Source organism: Melospiza melodia, chromosome 2 (assembly GCF_035770615.1).
Source record: "Melospiza melodia melodia isolate bMelMel2 chromosome 2, bMelMel2.pri, whole genome shotgun sequence".
NCBI classification, from domain to species: domain Eukaryota; kingdom Metazoa; phylum Chordata; class Aves; order Passeriformes; family Passerellidae; genus Melospiza; species Melospiza melodia.
The window spans coordinates 62,441,293-62,457,824 of record NC_086195.1 but is presented as its reverse complement, the minus strand read 5'-3'; the positions used below and the strand labels follow the sequence as shown (position 1 = coordinate 62,457,824).

General features: G+C 38.3%; 1 protein-coding gene across 1 annotated transcript in view; it reads left to right on the top strand.

Annotated features, from left to right (window-relative positions):
• The first annotated feature begins 311 nt into the window (after window positions 1-311).
• SPAG17 (sperm associated antigen 17) overlaps window positions 312-16,532 on the top strand; it is an 89,174-nt gene continuing 72,953 nt past the window's right edge. Inside the window, exons 1-3 of the mRNA XM_063148440.1 lie at window positions 312-404; window positions 8,704-8,844; window positions 9,629-9,688. Of these exons, the coding sequence (XP_063004510.1) occupies window positions 312-404; window positions 8,704-8,844; window positions 9,629-9,688 (294 nt within the window). The remainder of the gene's footprint in view (window positions 405-8,703; window positions 8,845-9,628; window positions 9,689-16,532) is intronic.

Here is a 16,532-nt window from a genome sequence, read left to right as displayed (position 1 = left end):
CACAGAGTTGCATCCAGATGGCTCTTGCCAATCTCCACAACCTCCTGGGCAACCTGTTTCAGTGTGCGGCCACCCGCACTGCAAAGTTCGCACTCATATTCAGGTGCGACTTCCAGGGCATCAGTTTCTGCCCGCTTTAGCTATTTACAGACACTGGCGATGTCCCTTCCCGAGGCTGAGCAGCCCCAGCTCCCCCCGCCTTCCCGCGGCCGCCCCGGCCGGGCCCAGCGCTCCCCTTGAGGGCAGGCTGCGCCCGCGGCCGCCGTCTCCGGGGCGACGCGTGGGGCTGCCGCTGCCGCCGTTGCACCGCCATGGGCCCTAAGCAGCCTAAGTCCGGCCGGGACACACCGGGGTCCGTGCAGCCGACCTGGGAGCCCGCGCTGGTGTCCGCCCGCCTCGAGGAGGTGAAGGCAGCCGAGGGGCAGAGCCGGCGGCGCGGGGGAAGCGGGGAGCGGGCTGGAGGCGGCTCGGGCCGCTCCCTGGCCCGGGGGTCGCGGCTGCCGGAGGTCCAGGGGGGCCCCGGGAGGGCCGTGAATGGTCCCGATGTGCGGCAGAGCCCCTTTGCCCCCCGCCACCAGCGTGGCCCTGCGGGTTTCTTTGCTCCTCCTCTCCTCGGCACTTTCCTTTCTGGGCTCTGGGTGCCAAGTTTCGGCTCGGAGTGAACTTTTTATAAACTGCTGAACAACGAGGTTTGATGGAGGTGCTGACACAGCATTACCCGTAGCGTTGAAAATGTGAGGCTGTAATTTTCCTGCCCGAGTGTGTGCAGCTAAAAGGCACTTTTTTCCTTTTTATTTTTTTTTTCTTTTACACAGTGTGAGGATCTAAAGGCATATTTAGGTTTCCAGGTTCTGTGTAAGCAATGTAATTCTCATAAATCTTGACTTGCAAGAGAGAATGTGATTTCAAAATAGGGTGGTAGTTTAGCAAACAATAATATTTATCTCACATGTGTTTATCTAGCACGTCTTCTGCAAGTGAGACAAATTACTTCCGTGGTTTCCTTGTTTTCTTGTTCCTGTTGTGCCCTATTAAAAAAAAAAAAAAAAAAAGAAAAAAGAAAAAAAGCGGGTTTGTGTTTTAGCTGATGAGGGTTTGTGTTTTGTTGGTTTTTTTTTTTTTTTTTTCTTTTAATATGCCAGCAGCACTGGTTAAATATGAGGAACTTTTAATTCAGGAGGAGGCTTTTAAACTCACTAATTGCTTTTCCTGAAAAGGGCGCAGATGTCCAAAAATCTCTTAAATATTTACTTGCTTTTACTTTTATTTTGTAGTAACCATATAATACAAGTTTAGCCAAACAAGATCACTTTTTTAATAGCTTAGGCTGTTGTTTTCCATTTTTCCCTAGGACACAGATTTTTCAGTACAGTTCTAAGATGCTTGAGCCCTTTCTTACTTGTGAACCTTGTCTCTTCCCTATCTCTGAAGCATAAGAATGGGGTGAAGGGTCAATCTCCATCACCTACTCTGTTCCTGGTCTTCCTCCAGTGCTTACTAGCAAGGTGCCAATTAGTGATTATGTTTTTTTATGGTGGTGTTTATTGTGGCTGTGGATATTGTGCAGTGAATTCACTGAACAAGGTGCTCTATATGCTCTGCTGCCTCTACACGTAGTTTATTACATTTCTTAAATGCAAACCATTATATTGAAGTATTTTTAAAGGTAGGAAATAAAATGCTCAAAAGTTAGGAAATGTCAAAGTTAGTATTATTCTGGACCACTCATTGAGGCAGATGAAAAAAAAAAAAAGTTGAATGTTCATTGAGCGGGGCAAGAATTCTGTAGGGAAAGGTATGTAATCAACTAATTAAAGATTATCATAATTCCTGTACCCATGGGACTTGACATTCCTTGTTTCCATAATTCTGGTATTGTCTGACTGCTTTCTGTTCCAGTTAAGCTAATTTCACTTTCTCTGCCATGCTGTTCACAGGCAGAGCCTTGGGAAGTTGGGAAAAACTGTCCCCTTGCTGCGGTCAGCTTGAACTCGGGCTTCTGAGATGCTGGGCAGCCACTGAAATTTCTTACTGCAGGAGTGTTCTTATTCAGCTCTTACAGTCATGGGCAAGAGCACACTCGGTGCAAAACTGTCAAATGCCAGCAAATTTCTTCTGAGCATGTGTGAATCAAGATTCATCAAGTGTGGCCAAATGTGGGTGTACATAGTGTAAATAAACATGCTCTGTAAAAGCAAATCTTTGACACAAGTACGGCTCTGCTGCCAAATTTAATTCCTTCCTCTTGAACACAGAGAGCATTGAATATCTTAACTACTTAATCACATAGGGGTTTTTATTAAAGGATAAACATGATTTTTAAAAATCAAATCTCATTCTGCAAATAATCTAACCACATTTTCCCTTGCCCCACTCGCCCTACCCCAGCAATCGTGCAACATACAAAGTTTAAACTTGAACATATAAAGCTCAGGAACTGAAAGCAGTCTGTAAAAGAGAGTGTTGAACAGCTTGAATTTTAGATCTCACCAGACATAGTGCACAAAACTTATTTCTTACTCGTCCTCAGTATTGTACATGAAATACCATATGTATCGGAAATTATTTGGGAGATGACAGGAACTCCTATCAAGTAAATAAATGTCTCTCCTCATAATTCATATGTAAAGAATTTTTAGATCTGCTTGTACCAATTTGAAAAATATTCTTTCCCTTTATTGAAGGCAAAGGGAATTTGCTACAACTGGTTTTAAATTGTACCAGATAGAGCGAGTGGTGAAATTTCACATTTTAATGTGTTTATGACTTACTATTTTATTAGTTCAGTTTATGAAAAGCATTTTACCAGTGCTGTTAAGATTTTTATGAACGAGTATACTTACTAAAATATTATTTAAATGGTATTTACAAACCAAATAATTGCTTTTACTAAATGCACTGTGAAAACTGGCAAACACACAACTTAAAAATACATACAGAGGAAATATGGATTTTCCAGAGGCTCACATTATAGTTTATGTCTATGTTTCTTGTTTGCAATGTGCTATGCAGAAGAACATGGAGTTGCAAGCTGTATTTGCCTTCAGATATTTATAATCTATTTTGGTTGGGCTCACTACAGAATTAAATTGCAAAATATAAATTAGGATTCTTAAGTAGTTTTAAACTTTGCATGTGTTAAGTAGCTAAAGGGTGGTATTTGCTAAGTGAAAGGTGAATTCTGGGCAAATACAGCCCTTAATTGAGATAACTGTCATTTATTATTTGTTCTTATTAACTAAGCATAGCAGCAGTAAGCCATGTTCTGTGCTGACTTTCTATCTGTATGATTCCTCTCATTTCATTTTAGGGCCTGAAAATTGAGCTTAGGATCCTGTGAAACCTCTAAAAATGTTCTGAACAGGATGGCTCCTCTTTTGATTGCTATTTATACTACTTCATCTTCAGAGAAAAATTAACATTCTGTTGAGCTTTGATATTCTCTCACTTGCCCATGTTGTACAGCAAAAGCTCAGGCTCTTAAGAACACAAGCCATTAGTAAATGTGGGTGTGTCATCAGCAATGAAAGTGAGTCTGCAGATTTCCAAGCAGAGATGTCATCTTAAGGCTACAAAACTCCTGATAAACAACTTTTCTGAGTAATACCAGTTGTATTTACTGGTTTACAAGCTCCTTCATTGTTGAAAGTAAAGAGTGCTAGCTAGAGTTGTTACTACTCTAATTGTTCATAAATGACTAATTGATGCTCAGATGTTTTGTGTTAGAGTTTTCAAATGTTTCTTCTCAGCCCTTACAGGTAAATTTGAAATTCTGCTGTAATGAAATTAAATTACTGCTTGTTGTCCCAAGAGAAAAAAAAAACCCAAACAAACAACCAAAAAAGCAACCAAACACAAAACCTGTAAACCCCACAGCAGTAAGTACCACAAAAATAAAATAACATATACCCAGATTGTCTGGAAATAGGAGGAGGGTAAGATGGCTGCTTGATGCTTTTCTTGGCCAAAGAGATCTAGAAACTGGTACTGAAAAAATAAACAATATACCTGACTTGTTCAACTGTCTTCCCTAGAACAGCTGGGCTTTTGTGTCTAGGAAATGAAGCAGAGAAAACAAGATATGTATAAAAAGGAAGAAAAAAAATTGTGTGCTACATCTGCTTTTTTTCTTCAGTGTGAATTAAAGTTAGATATTTTCTTAACAGACCTATGCTATTCCAATACTGCTGTGATGAAGATATACAGGCTATGTGTACTGGTTTTTAAGAGCTGGGAAAAATCACATTACAGAGGAACACAATGGGGCCTTGAGAGCAAAATTGTGAGAAGATGAGGCACCTTCTGTGTTTTGTGAAAGCAAGGATTTTGGACAGCCATTTGCTGCTTACATGGAGCTTCCAGAATTAGGTTGATCTTGCAGATTTGGAGCCTCTCCAGCTGAGGGACATAGAAGTTTCCCACACAGATGGTTATTTCTAACACCAAGAGACTTTGGTGCATTTCAACTCTTGACATGGCCAGGAGTTTTAAAACCAGGACAGTGTCATTTGTAGCAATGGTTGTCACTGGGTGTTTTCCAGTGAAAGTGATCTGGCCCTTAATTGGAGTTTGTTTCAGATTGCTTAAGCAGTATTCAGTTGCCAATGCCACATTTCCAGCTTCAAATTTTTTTTAATTCACATTTGAACCAGCATTGTTGATTCTGTGGGATATCTGCTCCCTGCATTTTGGTCTTCTTTGTGCAGTTTGTAGTGCTCATGTTAAATTTTTGGTGGCAACCTCCCTAGACTGTTTCCATGATTTTCCAGTAGTTATTTTTATGGTTTTTTCTATCCTGTTCATTAAGCGGGGAATGTCATTTGAGGTAGCCTTAGGGTCACTAATCTATCCTCTTTCAGATCCTTTCTCAAGCCTTCATACTACAATAACATTTGAAAGAATAAAACTAAGTAGAGGAGCAGTTGTATATTGAGGGAGAAAATATTTTTAGAGTAACCATATACATTTTACTACTTTTCCTTCACATTTTTATGTTGTGATTTTAGGTGGTGAGCTGTAGAAGCAGGGTCTGTTTCTTCTCTGTCCTTTCAGTGCCTTGAACATTAAGGATACTGTTACAGGATCGATAATATAAAGGCAGTATTGCAAAAATATTAGATTTTTAACCTCAGAAAATAGTCTAATCAATTGAACACCTTAAGCTGTGTATTTATGCTGCACATTGACTATTGACTTCAATTCATGTTCTCAGTGTGCAGCTTTTCTGATAAATTATCTTTAAGGGCTTCAAAACTGGTGAGTCTAGAAATAGACGGCATGCTATTAATGACTCCGGGAAGTCTAGATCGTTATTGACTGTGAAGATGTGTGTTGCTGCTTTGGATATTTACTAGCTACTTCCAGCTCCCATTCCCAGGTGTTGCACTTTTTAAAGAAAAGCTGTTTCTTTTCTTCATTTAGCACCAGGGAGGCATAGGCTGTCTCTAATAATAATTAAATTTGTGAGCAAAAACCTTGTATCGAGCTGCATATACTTCTGTAGAATTAAGTAAGTTTATAATTTTCACTACCAGTTCAGTTATCTTGTAGAGGCTCATTCCATGTATTTTATTTTAATATATTAGCCAATGGTTTGCCTATAGTATAAATATTCTCACAGCTGTTCTGTGGAGCAGATTTATCACCTTGTTTCTTTGAAGCAGAGCATTTTCAGTGGGAAGAAGATGTGGCCCGTTTGATGATAATTTCTTCTTGGACAAAAAAAAATCTGGGGTTGGATAATTTTGTTTGCATAAGTCCTGTTGTGTTTTTTAAATATTAATTTTGCACAATCAGGACCTACCCTGGTGTTTTGCTTTGGTGCTTTATCACAGGCTGCTGAGAAGGAGGGCACCACAGTGAAACAAGGAAAATTCTCTTTTCTTAGAAAGGCTTGTAGTACTTTTGTGAAGGAAGGTCTCATTGCTCAACCATAACTCTGAAAACGCCTGGGAATTATATGGGCTAGGGAATAAGAATTTGGAGAAGGAATTTGAGGATGGAGAAAGCCTGAAGTGGGATCGGATAATGAAACTGGAGACTAGCTGAACCAAGAGACAGAGGACAAGAGCTGGGGAGCAAGTCACAGGTCGGGGAGACATTAAGACAAGTGGTGTAGCTCAGGAGAAGAGAGTGGAAAAGGAGAAATTAAACAGGAACAGTTGTGACCAAGAGGTGGAAAAATAAGAAGAGAGAGGACAATAAGGAAGACAGGTTCCACAGACATTGTTGTGTTATTAATCGGTGGTAAGCAGGATTGATTTGTGGGCAGCAAGCTACCAGTATGTTAAGGAGGAACTAAAGAAGGCATAGGGCAGGGGTTTAGAATTCTCTGATAGATTTATATATATATATATATATATATATATATGTGAAGAACTGCAGGAAGTTGTGGGAGTAACCTCTGTATTGCTCTGCTGGACCATGCTTACCGTAGGATCCTAAGTAGAACCTGACATTCCTGATTCTTGCTGCTCTTGAGCTGTCAGCATCTCTCTGTGAGACTTACTGGATCTTGTTTCCCTCTCTTGGTGGTCCCTCCTGAAGTGGGCACTGTAGTGATAACAATTGCTCCATTAGCTCATGCCACAGGTAGATGGTTTTTCTAAAGATTCTGTGTGTGCTGGTCAGCACTGGGAACACCAGGATACTGACACGTGAGAGCATTTCCATCTCAATTCTGAGAGCCTAGAAAATGATGCATTTCCACACAAGCATGGGCATCTAAATACTTCCTGTTCAAAGAATGCTGAAGTTTTTACAGTCCAACTCTTGTCAGGTACACAGTCATAGCTTTAATCCAGATTAGCTGCAACTCCTGTGCATGTTGACAGTATTGGAATACCTAGAGCTCTTTCACAGTGCAGTGCACCAGTAGCTATCTTGCAGCTTTAGGCAGAAAGACTTCAAAGAGCAAAATGAAATTCAGTGTACTTGATGCAGTCCCCACTACTGCTGCCACTTCTCCAATAAGCAGTGTCTGCTGCCCCAGTGCAGCTGGACACTCAAAATTCCACCATGTTTGCCCGCTACTAGAGCATCAGAGATATGCTTGATCTCTCTATCACTTCATAATTTAAAAAAAATTGAGGTTTATTTTGTGCTGCAATAAACCATCAAGGAAGTTCATGATGTGTGGAGCTGTACGCACCCTTTTGGATTAGTTATCTGATCTGTAGCTACTTTCAGTTTCACTTAATGACCCAGGTGATCTTTACATTGTTTTTGTTTTTCTGAATATTCTGTGGTTAGAAAAATGGGACATACTCATGTGATGTTATCCTTTGTTACCTTGAGTGTTTGACAAACCATTTCTCACCATACAAACATGCAGTGTTTTGAAACTTAAGTAGCTGTGGCTTTCTCCCATCCCAAGCCATCAGTTACTCAAATTGCAGACATTTGGGTAGGCTTTTTACCAGCTAAGAAAAGGAGCAAATTAAGAATGGTACTATAAAAATGGAAGAAGATGCTTCTCTTGCCATCTGAGTTTCTTTCTTAGAATGGTCCTTTTCCTCACTTTACCATAATTCAGCTCAGGTTTTGTTCCTATTCTACAAGGACTTTGTACGTAATATAAATATATTAAAATATTCAACAACATAAAGTCACCACCCTATCTTAAATCTCTTAAAATCTTTCTTTGCTATGATGCACACTGGACTGTGACTCTGCTCTGATTAATGTGACTGTCCTGGGACTGCCTTGATCTGACTGAATCCCTTTCCATGTTTACCTTTATGCAGCTGCATTGGTAACCTTGCAGTTTACACATGCAGACTTGCATTGAAAAAAACAATAAAAATTGGTGATTCCGGTACATCACAGCCATTACAAAATGCTCCTAATTCAACCACCACTAATGCTGATAAAGAATACTTGAGAGTGAGATGTAGAATTGCTGGAGATAGAAACTCTGTGCAAAGGATTCCAGTAGTAATGTGAAAGACAGTAACCAGTAAAAGTTGCTTAAGTTACATAATTTTTAAGCCTTTGTAGATGTACATCACTAAAGAAAGCGTTCCAGTCTTCTCTTATTCTGCATTTTTAATAGTGCTGAAAACACTTTTTACATTACAGTAATCTGTATGCTACTGCAAATGTTTGAAAACCGCAAATGTTTTTAACTTATCAATATTGTAGTGTACAACTTGCCATTGGTATTTTTTCTTTATTCAGAATATTTAGTGAAATCACACAAGAGCCATTCTATGCATAAATATACCTTCACAAAACATCATAAAAATAATGCTACAATGTAAAACAGTATCTGGGCATTATCTAATTCACAGGATGAGAGAGCTGAAAATTGCTAATTTTTTTCTACATTGAATAATCACAATAATGCATATATTCAAAACTCACTTCTTGTTTACCACCTGAACTGTCAAATCTGCAAATGCCATTTAAAAGTTAGTACATCTTTGTGAGATGCTGATGCATCGTTTGCATGGGAAAAGGTTGAGGCTGTCAGTAGGCATTTGTGTTTTGCGTAGCATAATGCTGCCACCCGATGGCAGAAATAATTGGGACAAAGTAATAGGGGCTTTTTCGAGTTGCATGCCATTTCAGTGATTAATACAGTGATGATTAATATGTCTTAAAGTGACATAAAGCCGTCTCTACCAGATTACTCTTTGAAACTGCAGAGGACTTTTGTTGGCATGAGTTTTAATATCTTAAATATTTTATTTGGGAATGTAGGATGACTGGAAGCCTAGCATCAGTTTCGTTGTCGGGAGCAAGATTGAGGATGAAGTGCACACCCAGGCCCTGGCTCTTGCTGTGCAGGTGCCACTGCGAAAACTCTTCAGTGTGATAACATCTGATGACCTTTACAAACAGGTATTTCAAGAAAGTAACTTTTAATAATGAACCAATCTGTAGATGTCACTTCTAGATCCTGCCTTTTTTGGTCTTTGGTAATGGTAAACTACTCTGTGGAGGTTTCAAAAATTACACTAATTCATAGAATCATTAAGGTTAGAAAAAATCTCTAAGATCATCAAGTGCAACCTTTGAACATCACCTTATCAACTAAAGCACAGCACTAAGTGCCACATCTAGTCATTTCTTGAACACTTCCAGGGATGGTGACTCTACCACCTCCCTGGGCAGCCCATTCTAATGCTTGGCAGCCCTTTTTGTGAAAAAATTCTTCCTGATGTCCAGTGTGAGCCTGTCCTGGCACAGTTTGAGGCCATTTCCTCTTGTCCTGTCATTTGTTGCCTGGGAGATGAGGCTGATCCCCACCTTGCTATGAGCTCGTTTCAGGCAGTTGTAGCAAGTGATAAGTTCTCCCCTAAGAAATTAATTTCTCCAGACTGAAGAGCCCCAACTCTCTCATCCACTCCTCATAGAACTTACTCTCTTCTTACCAGCTTCATTGCTCTCATTCATAGGAGTTAAAAACGGGAAAAGAAAAGCTTATGACGTAAGCTGCTCTGTTCCCTGTAAATGAAGTTTTGTTACAGACTTTTCTTCAAGGTGCTGATCAAAAAAACTCCCTCCCTAGGGTACAGGGTTGCCATAACATGATTCCTCTCTGTCTTGGAGTGTGAGTGTATTGTTTGCAAAAGGGAATAATGAGTAAAGTACTTTGGGTAATAAATACTTTATTTACTTGCAGGTCGCAGAATCTGGGCGTCCAAAGGGAAGAAGGCTTAAGGATATGCCTATGTACTATGAGGTAGGTTAAAACAGGTATTGCACAGTCAGTACTCTCTTACCCCAAAGTGTGTAGAGCTGTGTGGTTTTGTTGTACATTCTTGAGTAAATGGAAATTTGTTGGCTCTAGCTGGTAAAAACATTCAACTATCTAGATACTTAAACTGCTTTGTTTTTGTGATACCAGAAATATTCTGTCGGACTGCTGATTAAGGCATGATAAAAATCTGTTTTCAGGAATAATAGTTTCATTATTGAAGGATATGTTACGTGGTCATATTTTGATGGTGATGTCTCAAATTACGGAAAACCTGTCAGACTCTTGTCTCTCAGACCCTCCCAATAATTTAGAAACTTATACCTTCATTTATGGGTATGCAGTCCGCTGTATGAAACACTATTCTGTGTGCTAGTACCCATGATAATCTGTTTGATGTAACCTGATTCATCTAGTGGGCTATGTCAGCAGGGTTTGGAGTCATGCTTAGCACAAAGAGTACTTCCTCCTACCCTGTTAATGTTTTACTTACAGCTTGTGAGAGGTGATAAAATCCTGTGATTAATTAGAAGATTGTTTAAAATTTTCTCAGGTAGAGTTTTATGGTCCTTACAGACCTGGGGCGTAAAGAATTTTGGATCCCTCTAAAAAGACTTTGTTTGTGTTTTATTTCTGCAATGACTAATAAACTTTTTATGTGTCTCAGGTTTTGGTGGACTTTATAAGAGTACTTTTTAGCTGCGGTCTGTTTTTCAGTAATACCAGGCTACTATCTGAACAAGTCCCTTTGGAATTATTTACCACTGAAAGGACTGTGAAATTTATGCAATTAACCCTCTTCATTTAGGACTAGCCTCCCAGGCAAACTCACCCTTATATTACCTGGTATGTAAAACTTCTTCAGTCCTACTTGACAGAAGGATTTGGAAGTCTAGCTCTAAGCAGAAGCTTTGTATGATACCTGTATTTAATTACTAAGAGCAATTTTACTTGTGAAGCGGACACTTACTAAATTCCAGCTGTCAGTGCTGTGTCTCATTAGCTACTTACTTTACTCCTCAAAGACATTTTTTTTCCTCCCCTCCTTTAACACAGAATATAAAATGCCTGTTCTGACCTTTTGCTTGGACTCAGTTTCCGTTCAGGCTGTAGCAAATTAAAAGATTGATCATGTTGCCACAGCATTAAGATCCCACCTCCCTGGGCAGAGTTTGTTCCTGAATATTCACATACATTCCATGTGCAGTTTGAGCAGTGAAAGCTTGCACTGCTTCCACTAGCAAAGATAAACAAATACAAGGTTGGCACAAAACACAGGGTTGTGAAAAGCTCTTCTGAGAGAAGCATTTCTATCATTGCCACATACAGTTCTGGGTGGCAGGATTCAATGTGCTGCCATTTCCACAAGTTTCCATATTCATTTTTCGAGGTATTGTGAGATTCATGACATTCAATGGTCTTTGAACATCTGACATGTAACGTTTGGGACTAATGGCATGCATAGTAAGGTAGTTATTATCGGTAATAATAGTAATATAGTTACCCATGCCATTGGACTTACACTTTGCATCCACTGAAATGTAGGGGTTTTAATAAATTTCAGTGCAGTAGTCTGCAGTGCCTAGAAGTCAGGAATCTTTAACAAATGCTTCATGATGCATTGCAAGCTAATTATATAATACTAAAATAATTCCTGCTTTCTGCTCTAAGTTATTCCCCTTAGGCTTTCAATAATTTCATTGTTTTGTATCTCATATCACTCTTATTGTACAAAGTGAAAAGGCTCAAGGCAGGGTTTATAAATATGTAGCTAAAAGATTTCCAAATCCAGGAGAAGTAGGTGCCCAACACCTTTTCTGACTCTTACATGACTTGATGGGGGTAGGAGTCCTGCTCAGTAATTTTGTACTTAAGCATTTAATTGAAGGATGATAGGCTGATTCTCTCATAAAGGTGCTGAGGAGTTAATTTTTTCCCTTATATATGAGAGGGAAAATGTTATGCTTCCTGTAATATATCAACAGATTTCATAATTTATCATGTACAATTTTTCTAACAAGAGCTACAACTAAAAATATATGTATTTTATCATTAAGGTGTGTATTTTTATTGTTTATGCACCTGCTTGTTGGGTCAGTTTTCTACTAAGGTTAATAACATCGTGTAATTAAGATATTTTGCCACTACTAAATATGATAGTGTTGTTAAGATCTGATTGTTGAAAGATGCCTCTGCCCAAATTAAGGTGCAAACAAGACCATATGCCAAAGTAAATGGTACAGATTTTATTTACAATTAATTAAGAAATAGAAGAGAGATGGAGGAGAGAGAGAGTTCAAGTAGAAAATTACACCACCGTGGATCCAGCAGCATCCTGTTAGTCCTTCTTTGCTTTGGGCTTTTTGGTGGTGGGAGGTCCCAATGTCATTCAGAGCTTTTCACTATCTCTACATTTTAGCAAACAAAGGAATTAATGCTTGTTGGCTACACAGTCTTCTTATGCTATTGGTAAAATTATACCTCACCTCTAATGCTGGTTAGTCTGCATGTTCAGTCTTTCTTTTTGTCTGGTACAGTTAAAAAATAAACTCATCCTTATATCTGCTGGTATCTGTTGTCTCTTTTTTTTTTTTTTTCCTTTCTTCATTGGATCTGAAATAGAGAGGACTTTTAAATTAGGATCTTGTAATTTTCCAGGATCTTGTAATCCCACATGATTTATGTAAATTATCTCTGATATTCACGTGGGATGAACAACCAAACATAAGATTTCAAATCATATGCTGGAACTTTAAATATTTAAACAGAAGATAATACAAAATTTTGACTACAAATCATTCTTTCTGTCGTCATTGGGTGAACACAAGTCCTGTTTGATTCTCCTGTTCTAGATCTGCATGACAGATTGTTTTCATACAAAAGGTCACTTTATTTTACCTCCTTGCTGACAGGGAAGCAGTGTCAGCTCAGAAACTTCAAACCTTTGGATAGATAAAAGCGGGAGAAGCTCCAGGCTTACTGTCAAGATACATAACAGCCAACCCTTATCACTAGGCATAATGAGATATCAACTAGTTGTGCAGTTTCAATAAACAAACCAAAGAGATTCCCAAACTAGATCCTTCTTTTGCCAAGCATAATATGCATAGTTTTGCTATTAAAATCCAGTTCAGTTGAGTGCTTGCATTTAAATCTTAATTAGCTCATGTTTTGTACAGCTCATTTAAAGGACTAAAATCTAATTTGTTAGAATCCTATTGTTTAAATTTAAAATTATTTATGCTGTACATATTTGGGGTTTTTTCTTTGGGCTTGTTGTTATTGTTATTGTTGTTTTTCCCCCTAAGATAGGGATGCCATTATCCTTGAGAAATTGCATAATGTTCACAGTACTTCTTGCCTTAATAGGCAATAGACTGTAGCAGATACAGAAGAATCCTTGAGTTTTCTGGGCGTACAAGAAACAGATTCCTCTGTTGTCACTTCAAAACAAAATATATAACCAAGATATTAAGAACTTCTGTAGGATCATAAAACATAGCAATTAACAAGCCCAAGTTGAAAAAAGTTAAATAAGTTTAGCCAGGAAGCAGTGGATGTAAAGCATCTTTCAAGCATTCCTGTGAATTTATGCTTTGTTAGGAATGTGTAGAATGTAGACTTATGAAGTAAAGGTTGCTGCAGGTAAGGTTATTTGAAGCACTAATTACATTATGATGTAGAGAGAAGTCCACTTTAGATTGGAACCGAGTGTTTGTTTCCTGGGATAGGTGCTCCTACTATATCATGAAGTGTTATATACATTTGTATAATGTAATAAGTATAATTGTATTAGTTTTATATGTAATTGTAGTTAGGTAATAGACATATTTAAAATATGTTTTAAATGTGTGTGCATGTGTATAATTATTCAAAACTACCTTATATTACTCACCCCAGTGACCTGAATTTCATTTTTTAAAAAGTTAAGAATAGATGCTCTCTTTCTAAATATCTTTCATATCCTCTCTTCTGTAGGTCTTATATACCTTGTACCTTAGTATTACCGTATATCATTCTGTTGTCTATGCCCCTTTTTTAGACTCTTATCATTGTCTCTAACAATATCTTCAAAAAAAGGAGTAAGGAGGGTAGCACTAGGAATATGGCGTGTGCATTTATTTGTGTTCATTATAATAAACTCCTAGGGTAGAAAAATCAAAAATGTTTGGTTTAGCTTGATGAAAGGAGACTTTTAATGTCAGAGACATAACGCTTGTGGGAAGGAATATTTTCACCCAAGTACAAGCTCAGAAGTGTTGTCTGCCACTTGCAGAAAAGCAAGCCCAGTAGTGGCCAGGATATGGGGCACTTAAGAAAACAGTTTCAACAATAATCTTAGTCAGGAGTGTTTTTAGAAAGCCTTTTTATTTCTTGTAGAAACATATAATCAAAGCTTTCCTGTTTTTGTGTAAGTGTATAGATAGTGTATAGATTTTGACACAACACCATAACAAAGGTTGTGGTCAAGATTAGGCTTTCTCAAAAGTAAAGATAGCCCTATCAAAAACCAAACCTCACTCTATAAATGCATGTCAGTAGAATTCTGTTCTTAATACAAGTTAGAAAGATTTTGTTTTCATTCCAATTGAGCGAAAACAATTTTAGAAGTTGGTGTAAAATGGAACAGCTCAGGAGCCAAAACTTATCTGGTGTCATTGTTTTCATGAGAGGATTTGACACTAGAAACAACCTTGGCAGCCATGCTGAATGATTAGAAGGCTAGAAATACTTAATTTTATTTTTCATTCCAGTACAAAATAAATTTCATACTGCACTCTTAAATGTCATAATAAAATGGAGCAGTTTTCCAGTCAGCCTTTGTCAAGTGGTACTGTGTGGATGCAAGTGAAGAGAATTTTATTGCAGAAGGACTTGGCCCTTACACTGTGTGGATACACAGAGGTTTAATGTGTACGCTTAGGAATTGTTGTTAAATGAATATGCCTTTTAGGGAGGTACTGGCTTCAGGGAAGGTTAAGGGACTTTAAATCCTGCTGTGGGCATTATCTACTCATCTGTTTTCAGTTCTTTTCTATCTGTTACCAATTTCCTATCAGTTTGTACTACAGAATATCAGATGCTTTATAAATGATCCACCAAATGAGGTTGTGTATTTACCTGAGTTATTTGATGTCTTTTCTGAGGGGCATTTATTTACTCTGTCTGCTGGTTCCTGGTATTTAGGTCAATCTACTTAAAAGGATGTTAGGGAAAGAATCTGTAAATTTTGGTTTAGCATGTCTTTGCATCAGCCTTTGCCATTGTCAGATCATCTGATGCCACTGCATGATCAAGTGGTTTGTGTAGTCCTTTAAGTTATCAAATTGTATGGCTTCCATTTGGATTTAATTTTTTCATGAGAGGAAACAATTGTTGCTATGAACCAGGCAGTTCTGTAAATTGTAGCTGTTCACTGTCAGTTTGGGTGTCTCCAGTTCAGTATCCCTTTCCAGGAGTAATGTGTCATGTTAAAAAGTACCAGCATTTCTAAATGTTAAAACTGGGGGGAAGAGTCTCGAGCTTGAGCAGGGAAACGACCTGTGTTTTCTAATTTTGCTTCCTAAAATTTGGGGGGCTAGATTCTGTTATTTACATGAAGCAATTGACATGCACATCTCCTAGTTTCATTTCAGAATAGTGACTCTTCATAGTCCTAAAGCTAGGATTTTAGAAACATGCATTATTGTTTTATTACTGTTAGTTGTAATTATTTGACTGAGGCCATTTGTAATACTCAAAATGTTAGCAATTTATTTTCTAGGGAAGACAAATGATAACCTTTTGAAATTCATCTACCTATTTAAAATCTGCTTTAGAACACTGGAGACACTTTGACTTTCCTTCACAGATTACAAGAGTTCCTGCCTACATGAAAATTGGTATCAAATTTCTGCTTTTTCTGTGCAGGTTTTGTTGAGATGTCTGTGTAACTAGAGGAAACAGCAGTTATGTCTATGAGAATGTCATCCTTGAAGTGTTAGAGGGACTCTCTGAAGTAGCCAAAGGCAATGCTGTCTTCTGGTTTTTTGTCTTCAAAGTTTTTGGGGGACTGTATTAGGTTCATTAAGGACAATAAAGTGCATGACCTTCTTCTCAAGTACAGCAACTAATCCTAGAATCCTTTGTCTCCAAAAAAAAAAAAAAAAAGCTCAAAGCCCTCTTGCAAATCTGGACCAACCAAGCTGGAAAGATCCTGCCCAGTTTTCTGGTGTCCAGTCTACAAGGCTGTTGTAACTACCTGGCTCAAATATTCTGATGTGACTTAGAAAATTCTGTCAAGATGTAGCTGGATGGCTTCTGCCAGCACAAGGTTTGATGAGGCAATTTTATTTCTTGATCTTTTTGTTCCACCTCTGATTGGGTTGTCTTCCTAGCCAGATGCAATGTTAGAGAAGCGTAACTAAATCTTTTAGCTGTGTGGTGTTCATTGTGTGGATTCAGTTGGCTGAAATTGCTGGAGACAATTTAGTTCTCAGAAGCTTAAAATATTCTGTACCATAATGGAAAGATTTACTGGACAGATTCATCGCACTGAAATGTAAATATTTCAGTATTTGATCATAGCAGTATATCCCTTCATCTGAGCACAAATCACAAAAGACTGGCTTGTCCTCTTTTTCTAAAAGGGTCTGGGTTCTGTAGGCATTGTTCTGAAATCACTTAAATGCTGTTTTAACTATTGCCTCCCAATCAGTGCTAAAAGAAAACAGATCTATGAAAGGTCATGTGAGAAAAAACCTTCCCTGTGCATAGAACTCTTTCCTGAAATAGCAGTGCTAATGCCTGATCTTTCCAATCACTGGATATTTGTATCCCTTAAAGCAGT